The following is a 16,638-nucleotide window of genomic DNA, read 5'->3' as shown; positions in this document are numbered from 1 at the left end:
ATCATTTTCCATGTTACAAACACGTCCAGGAATATCAACCCCATTGCTGACCTTTTTGTCATTAGCAAAGAGACATACCGTGCCCACTAAACCTTCAGGCATATCACTTACAAACAGATTAAATAGAACAGGACCTGGTGCAGAGCCTTGTGGTAGTCCACTAGTGACTGGTCTCCGTTATGAATGACCACTGTTTACAACCAGACTTTGATATCTATCCTTTAGCCAACTACAGTATGTATCCACTGAACCACCCAAAGTCCTAGCTTGTACAACTTTTTTTGTGAGATCAATAGATGGAACCATATAAAATGCTTTGCTGAAATCAGGATAGACCAGGGAATTGGAATTCGGCAGTCAGTCTGCCCAATCTAGGAGCCAGCAGGATTTTTTTTAAAGAGCCAGCTCCTTTTGCATCAACTAGAGAAAGCCTCAAAAGTTAGGAAGCTTTGGCTTCTGTGATTTGTCCAGCCCGGAGATAGTCCACAGCACCACCCTGGTCCAAAACATTTGTGATATAGTAAAACAATGCAATCGAATTATTCTGACATGCTCTGCCCTCAGCAAAGCCATGTGCTTTGGGTCCAGCAAGTTGTGCGTTTTTCAATGATCATTGATCCTTCTTTTTAGAGGTGGTTCCATTCATTTTACTTCCAGAGATGGTAAACTCACTGGCCTATAGTTCCCAGCTTCTTCCTTACTACCCTTCTTGTGCATAGGTACAATATTAGCTGCAGGGCCGTTACAGGCAAAGGAGCACCCCCACCCCACCCGCGCGCGTGCGCATGCCCTCAGACGGCTGCCTATCCACCGCATACATGTCTGTACCTCGATTCCGGGCATGGAAAAAAAAAAGGGTTGCATCAAGATATTAAATTTAATTGAGCTGGGCTGTCAGGTAAAATGGTTACATTGAGGAGTTTTTTCATTTCCACATAATGGCAATTCCGCACAACCAAGAACAGCCCATAAGCTGTACACTTTATTTGTTAAGTTTACGTTCTACTTATTTTCGGTATTTTGTGTATATACATAATTATAAATGTGATGAGCCGCTGATAATAGACTGTAATTTAAGCAGAAAAGAGCAGCAGGCAAAGGAACGTGATTAGAAGATTCAAGTTTTTACTAAGTGGATATATTTTCCCTGATCCCTTTGATCTTTCGTGAAGCTATGCCTGGAACACCACAGCTAAACCCAGAGTATCGTGTTAGTGTGTGTGCTGGGTCACTGTAATCTAATTTAAGCATTACATTCATCCTTTCAGCTGTATTAGAATGTTTTTTTTCTTGCTTATGTCAGCCTTGTAATGTATTTAAAGGCCTGCACTACTTAAAACTGATATTTCACCTTTGAGTGGACACTGCAGGGTGTATTTAATTGCAGGGCTTTGAACAACACACCTGCTGGGTGTGTACACACTACAAAGGTGTTTCGATTCCTCCCATAGATCATGCTGGGAGGGAACACACTACAGAGGTGTATACACATTCGTGGTGTGTTTAAAAGGTTAGTAAATCAACCCCATAGTGTCTTTCTACCATCCACCAAAAGGACACACATAGGAGAAGTAAACTAGATAATGGCCTTCTATATGCAAGGGACCCAAGTGCTGAAATATCCCCACCCAAATACCCAGATCCACCCAACAACTGCCGTGTTAGGAATTCAACTGATGGTGCCAGGCTTCATCAGTGGACTTTATATAATGTAGAATAAGCAAATCCAATTGTAAGACAATTGTAAGATGGGGTATCCAATTGTAAGACAGTAACAACTGTGATGTGTTGTGACACAAGGTGTTGGAAAGCCAACTATTGGAGTGTCCAATAGACGTAGGAATCTGGGGATTCAATCCAGTGTTTTCCACCCAAATGCTAATTATTTGGAATTGTTGGTCTCTACACTACATAGGTCACACATAATATGAGTTCAGTAATACATACGGAAAAGTAACAATGTAGAAATTGACTTAATTTTTTAGAAATTCATGTTGGCATTACAGAGAAACAAGCACGTAAGAGCTTCTTCACACCAAAAATGCTGCCATGCGTTTTGCTGCATGATAAAGGGAAAATACATTGCATTCAATAGGACTTGTTTACACCAATGCATTATGTTGCAGTGTGTTGTGAAAAAGTCCTGTAAATAACATTTTAGTGCTTAAACGTGAATTTATTATTTAAAAAATAATTGAGCTAAAGCTTTGACATCACTCAAGAGGTGATAACACAGTGCTGGACAACAGTGCTGCATCGGTTTTAATGAACATTTCCAGTGTTTTCTTTATTTGTCCACCAGATTTGATCTAAGGGCCTATTGACACCATTTTCATTGAGCTTCATTTTCTGCATACCACCACACATGTATGGTGTGCACAGGGCATATAGAAATCAACTGTTCACATCTTATATGTGCAATTATGTGCAGAAAAATACAGCTCATCGGACATGGTGTGAAAAAGCCCTAATAGGAGTTTTTCTTGAACTTTGTTGACCTGAATATGTATATTTGTAAATAGATTAGTTGAAGCCTATTATGTGCATTCCCTGATAATCATTTCTAGATCCCAATACTAATATTAAGATGTGATAATATTAAGTAAGTACTATAAGACTTAAATTACAAGGGAGTTAACATAACAGGCAGCATGCGTACCAGCACTGGGATATCCTAGTATAGTGTCCGGCTGGTTGGCTTATTTAGAATATTTACTGTATGTGTGACCAGAGGACTTAAAGGAGAACTATGAGGTGAGTGATTTTTCACTCATCCTCATAGTTCGAGCCTACGTGTGACAATGAAACTGTCACACGTCGGCTCAATAGATCGGGAAGTGAGCGAACACATACCATCGCTCGCTCACTTCTCGATCCTGCCCCTGCAGAGAGCCGTGACTGATTCCCCGCTCCGATCCTCCAGCGGTGACTGGCGGAACGGGCAGGGGAGGGGGCGGGTACACCTGGCTCTGCCTCTAGATAGGCAGAGCCAGCTTTCAATCACGTACCTGGGTGGATCTCGACAGTATTGTCTGGATCCGTCCCGGCTGCGGCTGTCTCAGTATACCGCGAACTGTCGCTCGCGATATACTGAGCTGTGGGGTCACGGGAGGGCGCTAGTTTATGTCCTCCTGTGACCCTTAGGAGAACTATGGGGAAAAACACTTACCCCATAGTTCACCTTTAAAAGCATATGACCACTGACCTCAAGAGGCGGGGCCTTGACCAGACCGCTGACGTCAAACAAAAGGCAAACAGCTTTTGGAGTAATAGAGGAGGAACTGACCTTTCCTAGGTTACTTTAGTCTTACAACAAGAAATAGAGGAACAGTAAAAACCTGACGAACTCAATGATAGCGTGGTCCTAGACGTAAGCATTATATAGAAGGGGCTCACTTGGGAAATAACGGCGTAGTCTCTACTACTTTAGGGTACAGTAACAAAGCTGCATGAGGTATTTTAAATGCGTTTATTATCATTTCCATTACATGCCCATCAAATTGTTCAATTAACAAAAAATGTAGAACGGGTGTGCAATGGGCATATTGAAATCCTCTATTTCTTATAAACCAGTATTTTATCCCATAAACCATTATTAATATCTATATATACTGTATCTCTATGTTATATTTTTTTGCTCACTTTAATAAACACCTTACAGAAACTCACTATTGAAGGCACATTGTCATTTTGCCCATGCAGGGCAATGTGACAGTATCTCCACAAAGGGCCACAGCCTGCTATCTAAACAGTCTTTGTGCAACACAGTGATGATGCCACTGCTCCTTTCACAAGGTAATATCTGCACACAAAGTGGATTTATATCTAATGTCTATTGAGGAATATATTTAAGGTCTCGTTCACACCTAGGCGTATTGCATATGCGCGTCTGTCACGTGACCGTCGCGCGTTTTTTTACCGCAATTCGCGGTAAAAAAGTTGCGCGACCGTCGCACGTTTCCGAAGGCTATTTGGCTGTATCCCAATGGAAACGCGCAACAAAACGGCCCAAAGTAGTACCTGTACCTTTTCAGGCGTGGGCCGTTTTGTAGCGCGTTAGGGACGGGCGGAAATACGCTAAGGGGGGAACGAGACCATTGAATACAATGGGATTTATATTTTTGAGCGTTTTGTAGAGCATTCGTCGAGCATAGAACGCGCTACAAAACGTTCAGGTGTGAACGAGGGCTAAAGGGTTGGTTCACCTGGGAAGGAGTTTTGTGGTCAGGCAACACACGACCCTAAGGTGTGACAGGACACTTTTTTTTCAACTAAACTGTGATTTATCTTTGGCAGTGCGTGCTGGGATGCATGCAATACTTTTTGGGTAATGTCCCCAAAAGTGAACTATCCCTTTAAATTAATGTTTTTGTGCCCAGAGTTTTTATTAGATAGCAACCTTCCATGCTTTTGTGGTACTGACATGAGACTACAGTCATACAGTCTAAAATCAGTTGCCTAGGCCAACTCAGCATGTATTACGCTATGGAATAATATTTGTGTTTATTGTATTTTGTTACACTCGTGTCCTTGCTGAAAGATGATGGTGTTTATTCAATTGTTACAAGTTCCACAACATTAGAACTGAGTCAACTGGTTCCACAGTCCTTGGCCGTTTACAAATATAGTTCATCCATAACAAAAGTTACTTCCTTTTGACATATCATAAGTTTAGCTGTTAAGGTTATAATATAATTGTTTGGAACCTTTTGTTGATGAAAAGGTTTATCTATGGACTGTGGAGCATTTAAGTCTTATCTTGGCATATTTTAAATAAATATATATATATATAGATATATGTATATATACATATATACATATATCTATATATACACACACCAAAAGTATTGGGACACCGACCTTTACACGCACATGAACTTTAATGGCATCCCAGTCTTAGTCCGTAGGGTTCAATATTGAGTTGGACCACCCTTTACAGCTATAACAGCTTCAACTCTTCTGTGAATTCGTCCACAAGGTTTAGGAGTGTGTCTATGGGAATGTTTGACCATTCTTCCAGAAGCATATTTGTGAGGTCAGGTACTGATGTGGGACGAGAAGGCCGGGCTCGCAGTCTCCGCTCAAATTCATCCCAAACATGTTTCGGGTTGAGGTCAGGACTCTGTGCAGGCCAGTCAAGTTCCTCCACCCCAATCTCACTCATCCATGTCTTTATGGACCTTGCTCTGTGTACTGGTGCGCAGTCATGTTGGAACAGGAAGGGGCCATCCCCAAACTGTTCCCACAAAGTTGGGAGCACGAAATTGTCCAAAATGTCTTGGTATGCTCATACCTTAAGAGTTCCCTTCACTGGAACTAAGGGGCCAAGCTCAACCCCTGAAAAACAACCCTACACCATAATCCCCCTCCACCAAACTTTACACTTGGCACAATGCAGTCAGGCAAGTACCGTTCTCCTGGCAACCGCCAAACCCATACATGTCCATCGGATTGCCAGACAGAGAAGCATGATTAGTCACTCCAGAGAACACGTCTCCACTTCTCGAGTCCAGTGGCGGCGTGCTTTACACCACGGCATCCCACGCTTTGCATTGCACTTGGTGATGTAATGTTTGAGGTTTGGATGCAGCTTCTCCGCCATGGAAACCCATTCCATGAAGCTCTCTATGCACTGTTGTTGTGCCAATCTGAAGGCCACACGAAGTTTGGAGGTCTGTAGCTATAGACTCTGCAGACGGTCGGCGACTTCTGCTTACTGCGCGCTTCAGCATGCGCTGACCCCGCTCTGTCATTTTATGTGGCCTACCACTTCATGGCTGAGTTGCTGTTGTTCCCAGTTGCTTCCACTTTGTTATAATACCACTAACAGTTGACCGTGGAATATTTAGTAGCAAGGAAATTTCACGGATGGACTTATTGCACAGGTGGCAACCTATCACAGTCCCACGCTTGAATTCACTGAGCTCCTGAGAGGGACCCATTCTTTCACAAATGTTTGTAGAAGCGTCTGCATGCCTAGGTGCTTGGTTTTATGCACTTGTGGCCATGGAGGTGATTGGAATACCTGAATCCAGTGATTTGGAGGGGTGTCCCAATACTTTTGTCAATATAGTGTATGTTGATGCTTTGTGAATACCTAAACATGCACCGTTTAGAAGAATAGTGCTTTGCATGCAACACATCATTAAAAAATAGACGTGAACAGATCCTCTTATCACTTATGATTATCTTTATTAAAGGATATTTCTAACTTTTCCCCACATTTTCCAGTTAGGAATCATAATGTTACATTTTTCGATGATTCTATTTATTTTCCCCTGTTATGCAGATCATATTGTATTATGAGAGTGTGTGTTCTGGGTTTTAGCGAGCATGCTGATGCAGACCTTAGCATCTGTTTTCTGTTATTCCTTCCTGTGTCTCCATCCTATAAACTGCTGGTTGTCATAGTGAAGTTTGGGCTGACACCTCACACACTGGTAGGAGATCCCATTACACGCATGCTCAGTGTCTCTGCACAGTTCCTCTCCTCCTCCCTCCCTTCAGCTGTGCTCACAAGTCTCCAGCGGGCAGAGAGGACCAGTGTTATCCCTGATGGCATCTGCTGCTGTGTGCCTACAGCTAGCCTGACCACTGGCGTGGATATAAAGAGTGGGGTCGTCTCTTATCATCTGCAGATGATGATCGCTTATCTAGCAAGGGGCAACCTGCAGGATATCCTCAATGAAGGCTTCCCCGAGGTATCAGCATGAATAGCTGTATGTGTAAGAGGCTGGGTGTGCTGCAGTTATATGACCTATGGGGCGAGTGGAGAAGTTTGCTGAAGTTCGGGGGTCCTGATCGCCTTGGCTGGGGATTGGTGCTAGTGGAGGTCTGTGCGCCGGTACAATCTTTGACATACTGTAGAGAGGAATGCATGTGAAATAAACTTTATCTGGTATTGTTACATGTAGCTAAATGATCACGTTACAAGGATCTCTATATTAGCGTGTGGACTTCTCATGGTATAGATTTGTTTCAGTATGCAGTGCATGAGACAGGAAGCAGAGTGTCTGAGGTTTTTGTATCCGATGTTATCAGTGTGTATACACAGCTTGTATTTCTCTGACATGTCTATACAGTTACTGTAACGAAAATAATGTGTGCATTGTTTCACCATTATGTGACTTTCACATGTGCATTACACATGACTTGTGTATATTTTTGTTGCTTAGAAGATATCCTGCACAATCTAAATTCTACATACAAATAGATGGGAAGGTCAAATGTTTACCCTCTGAAACAGATGGAGTTCTATTAGAAAAATATGTATTGTTGATCACCCAATCTCACCCAGAGTTTTGTGGATCCTTATGGTTCCTTCAGAGGTTGTTAGAGGTTCATTGAGTTATGGCTGGCCTCCCATCTGATGGTGCCTGCATATTTCCAGGTTCAACACCATTTGGAAGAGGCAGCTGTCTGTAAGGGTGACATTGTAAGGGGCATTCGTCCCTGGTCACCCATGTAAGAGGCATTCTTTCCTGATCACCAATGTATGGGGCATTTCTCCCTGATCACCACCATAAAGGGGCACTCTTCCCTGATCCCCACTAAAAGAGGCATTCTTTCCTAATCACCATTGTAAGGGGAACTCTCCCGTAATCACCAATGTAAGGGGCATGTCTCCCTGATCATCACCGTAAGGGGCATTCTTCCCAGATTACCAATGTACTGTAAGAGGCACTCTTCCCTGATCACCACTATAAGGGGCATTGTTTCCTAATCACCAATGTAAGGGGCATGTCTCCCTGATCACCAATGTAAGGGGCATTCTTCCCTGATTACCAATGTACTGTAAGGGACATGTTTCCCTGATCACCACTATAAGGGACATTTTTTCCTGATCACCAATGTAAGGGGCATTCTTCCCTGATTACCAAATGTAAGAGGCATTCTTCTCTGATCATCAATGTGAGGAGCATTCTTCCCTGATCACCAATGTAAGGGGCATTCTTCCCTGATCACCAATGTAAGGGGCATTCTTCTGTGATCACCAATGTAAGGGGCATTCTTCCCTGATCACCAATGTAAGGGGCATTCTTCTCTGATCACCAATGTAAGGGGCATTTTTCCCTGATCACCAGTGTAAGGGGCATTCTTCCCACTGACCCTGATGAATCACTTTTAGCAGGGTTACTCTGGGTTGAAAAGGTGAGAAAGGCTGTTGTAGATGAATGTTCCAAGTTGTTTGGACACTTATACATGCACAAACATTTGCGCTATCGCTTTGTACCCATTTGAATTATTGTATACTTCATATTTAATGCAGATCATTGGACAGTCTGTTGATGATGATTCTCTGCAGTAAAATGTGTATTTGGTGAACTATGTATTGTTGGGATGGTAGGGTATGCTGTGCCTGTAGTCCTGTTCCTCTGCTTGTACAATGCCTGTGTATTCCCTGGATATTTCAGTCTTCTGTAGTGTCTTGTCACATGGGACTAGGTTTCAGATTACAAAGACGTGTAAGGTTAGCCTACGTAAGCCTGGAATCTCCAGATTTAAATGGAATCCCTACCTGAGCACACGTGCCACTGAAGATGAACTAAGCTGCACGCTAACCCAGCTGTCTTTACCAGTGTCACTTCAACCTGGCAACATGCAGTGATTTATTGGATGATCATGGAGCCAAAAACAATACATTATGCAAAACTGCGCTATCTCAAGAGGGTAACCTGCTACGTTCAGGCTTTGCTCAGCTGTATTAACTATAAGTCTTGTATTGCAGCCAGACACAGGCAGACTTGGACTAATGGCACTCAGATGTTGCCTCTTCTCTCCCCGTCATGTTTCTTGCATAAACCAAGTGAGAGATGTCAGACGGATAAGCATGCTGTACTACATAGACAACAGTTGTTCTCTGTCCATAGATTTCAAGTACACATGGATTTTCAAATGGAAGTGTAAACTTAATTCACAGTTGAAATACATGTTTGTGAACAAAAAGTTTATCATTCTTTTTATCCATTTTCGATTTCAGGCATACAAGTCACATTCATTTTCTGACTTCCATTATCTCAACTAAATTTAAAAAAATGCAGATTGGTCATGGTCCTTCTCAGATTCTGATTGGATAGTGAAGGAACAGCAACACATTGACAAGGTCATCACTGAGTGTTCCCTTCCTATACCCAGCTCTCTTTGCACTGTGCAATGTGTTTAAAGCATAACTGTAGAGTGGCCGATTGTCGGCAGATTTGCATAGCATATTTGCACATTATGGCAGACTTACCTCTGTGTTTGCCCTCCTCCAGTGCTACAGTTTCATGATCCCCATTGCCATTTCATCCATGGCCACTGCCATCAGTTCACATCATCACTGCACTCAGTTACACAAAAAAAACATGCTAGGAAAAAGGGAAATAGTTTTTGGCAGAAGATGCATTCAAAGTCTCTTCTGCTAAAAAGCTCTACGTCCTAACAATTTTTCTGAGGTGTGTTTAGTTCCACTTCAGGCCTCATTGGCTTACAGTGCTGCCCTGTCCTTTCCTAGTCTGAATATTGAACAACAAGAGGCTAATATAAAGAAAGCCTACGGTACTGTTTACAATAAATGTAAGGATTTATTTAAATTAAAACATAAATAGTTTAGATGATCCATTTTATACATGACTACACTTTTGCTGTATAGCTTGACATCGGGCAAACATCTGAAAAGCCAGCTGTAAGATCTGTGTGAGCCTTTCACCTGCCATATCTGCTCATTTAACTGTTGCCTTACAATGTAATGATGCTGGTTTACTATCCAGAAAGGGAAAGTAGAATATTTGACAATGTTTGTTTAGCTGCATATTGAGCTGTTTGTTGGAAGTTCTACTTTGAATAACAAAATTGAGGCCAAGTAAAACACGCAGTGCAAAGAGCAATAAGGATCTACAATGTACAAATGACCCTTGGCAGTCAGATTTCAGTGTATTGCAGTCACATTAGTTAAGAGAACAAAAGTGATGGCTTGCAAAGTGTAACTGCACTTACACATCTCGTACATTTTGCTCCTTGCGTTGTTTTATTGAATATGGCGCTGATGGTGTAATTGCAGGAAATTAATGAGACAGTGAGGATACATAGTTAGCAACAATTTAGGGGTGGGGGGACAGATATTACTACCTATGATGTCATCATTCATCCACCTCTTTCTAAGCTTTAACTGGATGCTTGTACATTATTATGTAATTTCTTACTGTGTTATTGGACTACATGCCCCACGATTCCTAGCCACTGTTTCCTGTCCTTTGGTGAAGTCAGTCATGGGCGAAGTGCTGTACTGGGCAAGGCAGGTGGGCTGAAGACATGGGCATTGAAATAATCCAGACTATTCACGATGACCTGCTTATGTCACCAAAAGAGCGCTGAGGGCTACATGAGGGTGGTGAGGTGATAGGTCCCTTAGCAGCTTGTTATTGGCAAAACACGAATGGTCTTTGGGACAGGAAATAACACTGACCATGCTAAATACATTTTTCTTTGAAGAGGATATCACTATATATATCAGGAATATGCTTGGGTGAAAAAAACAGTGGGGAAAAAGAACAATATTAACAATACACTGTAAATATAGATTTTTGCCAGGAGTTGGCCTTTAAGTCATGTACGAGGCAGATAGAAAATAATGTCAATGGCACGGTGCATATGTTAAATGTTGTTAGATGGAAGGAGCACCCAGTGCATACACATTACACTGGCTCTGGGTATAAAGCACGGAGATCATTTTTTTGTTACCTTTATTGATCCAGAAGTCGGTAAGAGGGAGCAAACTCCTTTTTTTTTCTTTTACGAAAATGAAGGTCTCCAATTAACTAAGTACATTGTGCTTGTGTGATCTTCTGTCTTGTCATCTGTAAGTACAAAGCTTTTTATCAGCATTTTACATTACATGCTTTTTACACCCTTGTGGCTCTTCACATGGCAGTCCATGTGTAATTCTGCACGTAAAATGAAGTCATGGTTGGAAGATTAATGAGGAGTATTGAGCAGTCCAGCTGTCATCCTGCAATAAGTAATATTTATTGAACACAATGCTGGATATAAGTGCTCTAGTCGTGTAAATTGTCATGTTAGAATCTGCTAATGTTAAGAACACAGATGAGGCAAGCATTGGGATCTTCAGTACTTGAATATGCTCATACAGAAAATGTGCCCCTTTCATTTTCTGTTTTTTACCAAGTAGTAATCCATATATTTTTTACTTGCTTAGGTATGGCATTTTTAAAGCATAAAGTATACAGTAGCTATAGCCAAATATCTATGGTCAAAACATTTTTTGATAAGGTAGAGAGTGGTTGAAACTCCTGTCTGGTTTTCTTTTTGCTGTCTGTGACCCATTGGGGGACATTTCCTTATAGGCTGCATTCACACATAGCGTTTTCGGTTCCTACACAGTTTTCCGAGCGGAAGACCATGCAGGACGAAAACGCTAATATTTTTAAATCTGCATAGATGCCGCTTGATTGTGGCTATTAAATAGCCGTGAATGTGCGGAATCTGCCGGATTATTGCGCTTGCACTATCTCGGGGGCCGTGCGGCCCCCGCACTGGTGTAAAAGATGCACATTGAAGCACATTGAATTCCCTGTTTAGAGCGGCTCCGCGCGTATTCAGCTGAATATGCGCGGCCAGCTGCTCAGGTGTGAATGGGGCTTGGCTTCCTGTCCTGTAGGCACAACAAGAATTGAGAGGAAATCTCTCCATGGTGAAGGAAAATCCTCTCTTAGGGCTTGTTCACACCATCTGCATTTGGGCTGCGCTGACCATTTTTTCTAGTGCAGCCCAAACGCAAGGCAAGACAATTTGCCTTGTCATTGATGTTGACCGTTTAAACCGCCGCGTTCCAGTAGTGTGCACTTTAAAAGGTACGGCATGCAGTCGTTTTTTTAAAGCAAACCGCAGTGAGACAACCCCATTGCACCATGGTGTGCCCATAGAACTTAATGAAATGTCACTTGTGACATTCTAATAAAGTTCTAGCAAAAAAAAAGAAAGTGTGATGTGGCTTGATTGAGTGCATCAGCACTGTCTGGGTACACACACACCAGCAGCTGTGCGTTTGAGCGTAGCTGCTGGTGTGAACAAGCCCTCAGGCTATGTTCACACAAGCAGCAGACTTTACTGCCCTCAGAGAGCAATCTGCAGTGGAGGCCATTTTTTCTTTTTCTCAAAAGGGGGATTTTGCATTGCAGTACCATACCACAACCATGTACCAAGTGGCTGTGACATGTGTACAAACCCAAGCGTCTGCCATGGTAGAGTTTAGGTGGGTGGAGAAGGGGGCGTGTTGCAAAAATCACGAATCAACCACCTATTTTAATTGCCCCTGTGCGCCCACGTGAACAAGGCCTAAGTTTGTTGTCACTGAAAAATGTGTCCACAGAAGATATCTTCATTACATTTATTCCTGTAACAACTGTAAACATTTTAGATTTCCATCTCTTTTCGTCCCACTGACAGTGGTCACCAGGACAAATTGACATAAAAAAAACCTGACAGAGGTTTTAGATGGAGATACACTTAATACTGTACAAATAAAGCAAAGCTGTATTACTCACTTGATCCTGAGTCCAGCAGCAATCGGCACTCAACTCTCTCCCCCTATGCTCCGACTGTGCCTTAGTGTTCTCATGTCCAATGCAGGTCAGCTGACTTGAATAAGACGTGATGACATTAGTGATTGTTGGACTGCCGGAGCCCGGGAAGAAGAGGCTGCAAGGACTCTTCTAGCAGCCTGTTTGGATAGAGGATCAAGTGAGTAAATTTGCTTGCTCTAACCATTGCAGTGTGGGAGTAGCACCACTGCAAGGAAAAGTTTTTGATTTTTCCTGAGTTCTTCAAGCTTACTCAGCCAGAGAATTACAGCTTCCATTTGAGACATTTTATTAGCCTTGAGACAGAAACTTATGAATTTGTGTGATGAACAATTTTGGTATCGTCCTGTCCTAAGAACAATTTCGGCCTGTATGGCAATGAAAGTGTCCTTGGTTATGAACCTTTGTAAAAGACTACTTTGCAAGGCAAAAACAAAAGTGGCGTTATGTTTTGACAGTGCTTTTCATAAAATTGATTTTCCAGTTAAGTTCTGCTTCCATCTGTGATACACATCGCACATCACTCTTTGGCTAATGTTACATAGATGATGCTGCCGCTAGAGACAAATTGGCAGGTACAGGATCACTAAAGAGTCTGCCTGCGTGTTCCTATAGAATAGCACTCTCTGTAGCCAGATGCAGTGAGATGTCACTGGCCCGCAAAATGCTGAATCTGCTAGCGATGGGAGTGAAATCTCGCTGCTTCAGCTACAGAGGGAGCGATTCCATAGGGACAAACAAAGCAGCGATCCTACCACTTACAAATTACCAGCGGCAAAGTCGCTTGCGTTCAGCCTTTTGAATGCATTGTTCTAGAAAAGCGCATCCTGAAATGTGGCATGGGAGCCACATATGGGTCTCCTGTGTGATTTGCTATGCAGGTTGCTCCTGACTCTGTAGTACTCTTTCCAACTTTATGACATCAAACAAATTCCTCATGAAAATATTTAAGGTTGCTACTCTAGTGAAATCATTACATGTTACAGGAACAGGTTTAGAGATCCAGATCCGAATATCCACACAGAAATAAACCCCAATTGCTAAAAAGTAAAGCCCAAGACTGGGCAGAGTTTATTTCTCAGGTCACTTATAGCAGTGCACGTTGAGAAAACAACAGTGTTCAGGACAAACTTAAACTTAAAAACACACGCTTTTAAAATCTAGATTTGTTTAATATACCAACAAATGTTTGTTTCTCCTGAATTATTTCTATTTTTAATAAGTATAAAGTTATACATTATTTAAAATTCTTATAACAGCCAAATTCTGGGAAAATAAAGCTGACCCTTGCCATGCTGGGGCTGCTTGTTTCATCCAGTGGGGACAGAAAAAGCATCTATACTTATCTTATTCCTTGCTATCACTCTTCTCCGCTCTCCAGCGCTCCAGGTCATGGTCTGGCCCTCTGTGTTCTCAGTTACAATGGAGGACTGCTGGTCCTGCATTGTACGTAATGGCGTCCAAGTCCTGCGAAGAGAAGCGGCTTCGGAGGGACCAGTCAGCTTCAGTTGCCTGGAGCAAGGAATAAGGTAAGTATAGTTGTTTTTTTATGTTCCCCTTATACAAAACAAGCTTTTAACCCTAAATTTATTTTTTTCCCCATGAGTTCCGGTTTAAAGGATGTCTTTTTATGCCTGGATGTGGTTGACAAGCATTGGGGGCACTAATCTAGTAGTTTAAAGGCTCAATGCCTGTATTATATAGAGGAGTTTTTTTTCCTGTGCCATTAAACTACAGGATGTGCATTACCAAATAAGCTACCACTTCCTGAAGTATCCGTAAAACAAGTTACAGGCCTTTAATTCCCATGTAAAACCATGTCTCGATGTCTCATTTTACATAGCAACCAATAGCCTGCTGAGTACACTGAAAAGGCATATTTAATATATAAAAGTATTTATTACGCTAAGCCCATGGTTCTCAAGCTTTTCCCACTTGGGCCTTATGTCCAACCTCTGATCTATTAAAAGCAAGTATAAAATGCATTAATCTAAAATGCATATGAAACATGAAAACAGTATCACTGAGAGATTGAGGGAGGTTTCCAATGGAGGACATTACTATACATGTGAACTGTAGGCACCTAGATTTTGCTGTACATACTGTACCTGCATCAGACTCCCAAACCTTCCAGTCACAGCCAAATCCTTGGGTGTTCAGACAGACAATGCTCTAACAATTCCATGTTGTGTCAGAGCTTGCTGCCAAGCCTCCACACATTCCTATCAGTCATTTTATTTGATTTGCCCACTCTTCTGTCTGTTTGAAACATAGAAAAGTATTCATAATTTTAGTTTTAAAGTGAGCAGAGAGTTTAAAGTGGACCTTTACCATGAAAAAAATTGCTCCTCTTAAACCCCCCCTCCAAAAACAAGAACTTTTCTTTTTTTCTTTTTTTTTTTGGGGGGAGAGGGGTTCTTACCCTTTTTTTAATCTTTACATTCTGGCCTGCACCCCAATCCTCCATACTCGCCTAGGTGAGAATGGCATGCTTGGCTCCTGGTGCCTTTTGGGATATGCACGTCACACATCCCTGGAGGCATCAGCTTACAGACAGCAGATACAGGAGGAGGCAAGGCCTGCGGCCAGGTAATCGTGGGCCGGCTACCTAAATCCGGAAGAGACAGCTGGCTCTCAATGAGATCAGGAAGAAGATGGTGGTGTGGCAGCAGAATGCGGATGGTGTGGCAGCAGAATGCGGATCACAACAGGGCAACGCTGGATTTGCTGGGTGGGTGTGTTTGTAAATTTAGGATAACTCAACATTAGGTAAGTGTATACATAGCTGGGGTACAGACATCTTGGCTGCAATTACCTATGTTGGTTTTATGTTCTATCCCTGTGTCCCTATGGAGCCGTTGGATCATGCAATCATGTGACAGCTAAAAGACTTAAGGCAGTGCTTAGTGTTTAACTTTTTTGCTTTAAAAGTCTATCCACTGTGCCCATTCAACTCACTCCCTTCTCGTACTTACACTCACGAACGTCTCTCTTGATAATGTAGACATCCCACTGGCACTGCTGAGGACTTACAAGCTGTATGAGCTACCACATGCCGTGTGTTGGCACAGTCCACATGAAGCAGTCATCTTAGGGTGATAATGTTGCTCCTCCTTAGGGAGCCACTCGCAGAGCATTGTCACCTTAAGACAGGAAGTTAAGAAGCTGGCAGGATTATCAGGTAAAAAACATATCATAAAGCGAGAATGAGTAGATTTTGTATTTGTAGGTTTTGATACATTGTAGCCACATGTTTGGATGCATAACTATGTTGCCATGAAAATAATAACACATAAAAGCTATATTTAATATATTGACCAGCAATGCATCAACAGTTTTTAAGTGAGGTTAGCAGTGGCATCTTCGTTGATTGGCAGCATCAGTCCACTAATACAGATGATGATGTACCTGTGAACAGCTAGGATATCATTTATGGTTTTAACAGACAGGAAGTAAGGAAAAAATCTTCAACAGTAAAACAGACAGAAATTCAAATCTTTGACATGCTTTTACATAAACCTTACACCGGGTAAGTATAATTATGCACAGGCTGCTCTACCACATTGCTTTAAAATTGAATGACTAGTTTTGTAGAAGTTCTCACACAAAGCAGTCTTTAATCAAAGGCGTTGATTAATTCTTTACTATTAATACTGAAATAAAAGTGAACAAACACAAAAATACTACAGAGTTGCCGGTTTGAACTTTCTTAACATTGTAAGCATTTGTTTGAGGTTTATGCAAAACCAAATTTGTTTTGAACTATTCTTATGGCATGCAGAGTAGTGGCTTGTATTTAAAGCCTATTTCTACTTTTCAGTCAAATTTGCTAGCCTCCCTTTCACATCAGAGTACCCCTTTCCCCTCAACAGCTCTCTCTTCACATTGAATAAGGGGACCCGAAAATTAAGATGCAAGGTCGCCTTTAAAATGTAAATCCAAGTTAAATTTGTTAAAACCCCACTGTATGTTTGCTATGTGTTCCCATTCACGCAGCATATCTAAAAATAATGTAAACATTTTTTCCTACTTTTTTAGTTGTTTATTTGGAGCAGGATTA

General features: G+C 41.9%; 1 protein-coding gene across 1 annotated transcript in view; it reads left to right on the top strand.

Moving 5' to 3' along the window:
• Positions 1-6,461: 6,461 nt before the first annotated feature.
• The window catches only part of DIXDC1 (DIX domain containing 1), a 106,140-nt gene continuing 95,963 nt past the window's right edge, over positions 6,462-16,638 (top strand). The window contains exon 1 of the mRNA XM_018566142.1: positions 6,462-6,701. Coding sequence (XP_018421644.1) covers positions 6,462-6,701 — 240 coding nt within the window. The remainder of the gene's footprint in view (positions 6,702-16,638) is intronic.

Source organism: Nanorana parkeri, unplaced genomic scaffold, assembly GCF_000935625.1.
Source record: "Nanorana parkeri isolate BGI_ZX_2015 unplaced genomic scaffold, ASM93562v1 scaffold922, whole genome shotgun sequence".
Lineage (NCBI taxonomy): Eukaryota > Metazoa > Chordata > Amphibia > Anura > Dicroglossidae > Nanorana > Nanorana parkeri.
Note: the sequence above shows the minus strand (reverse complement) of the source record. Positions and strands in the feature narration are given on the sequence as shown.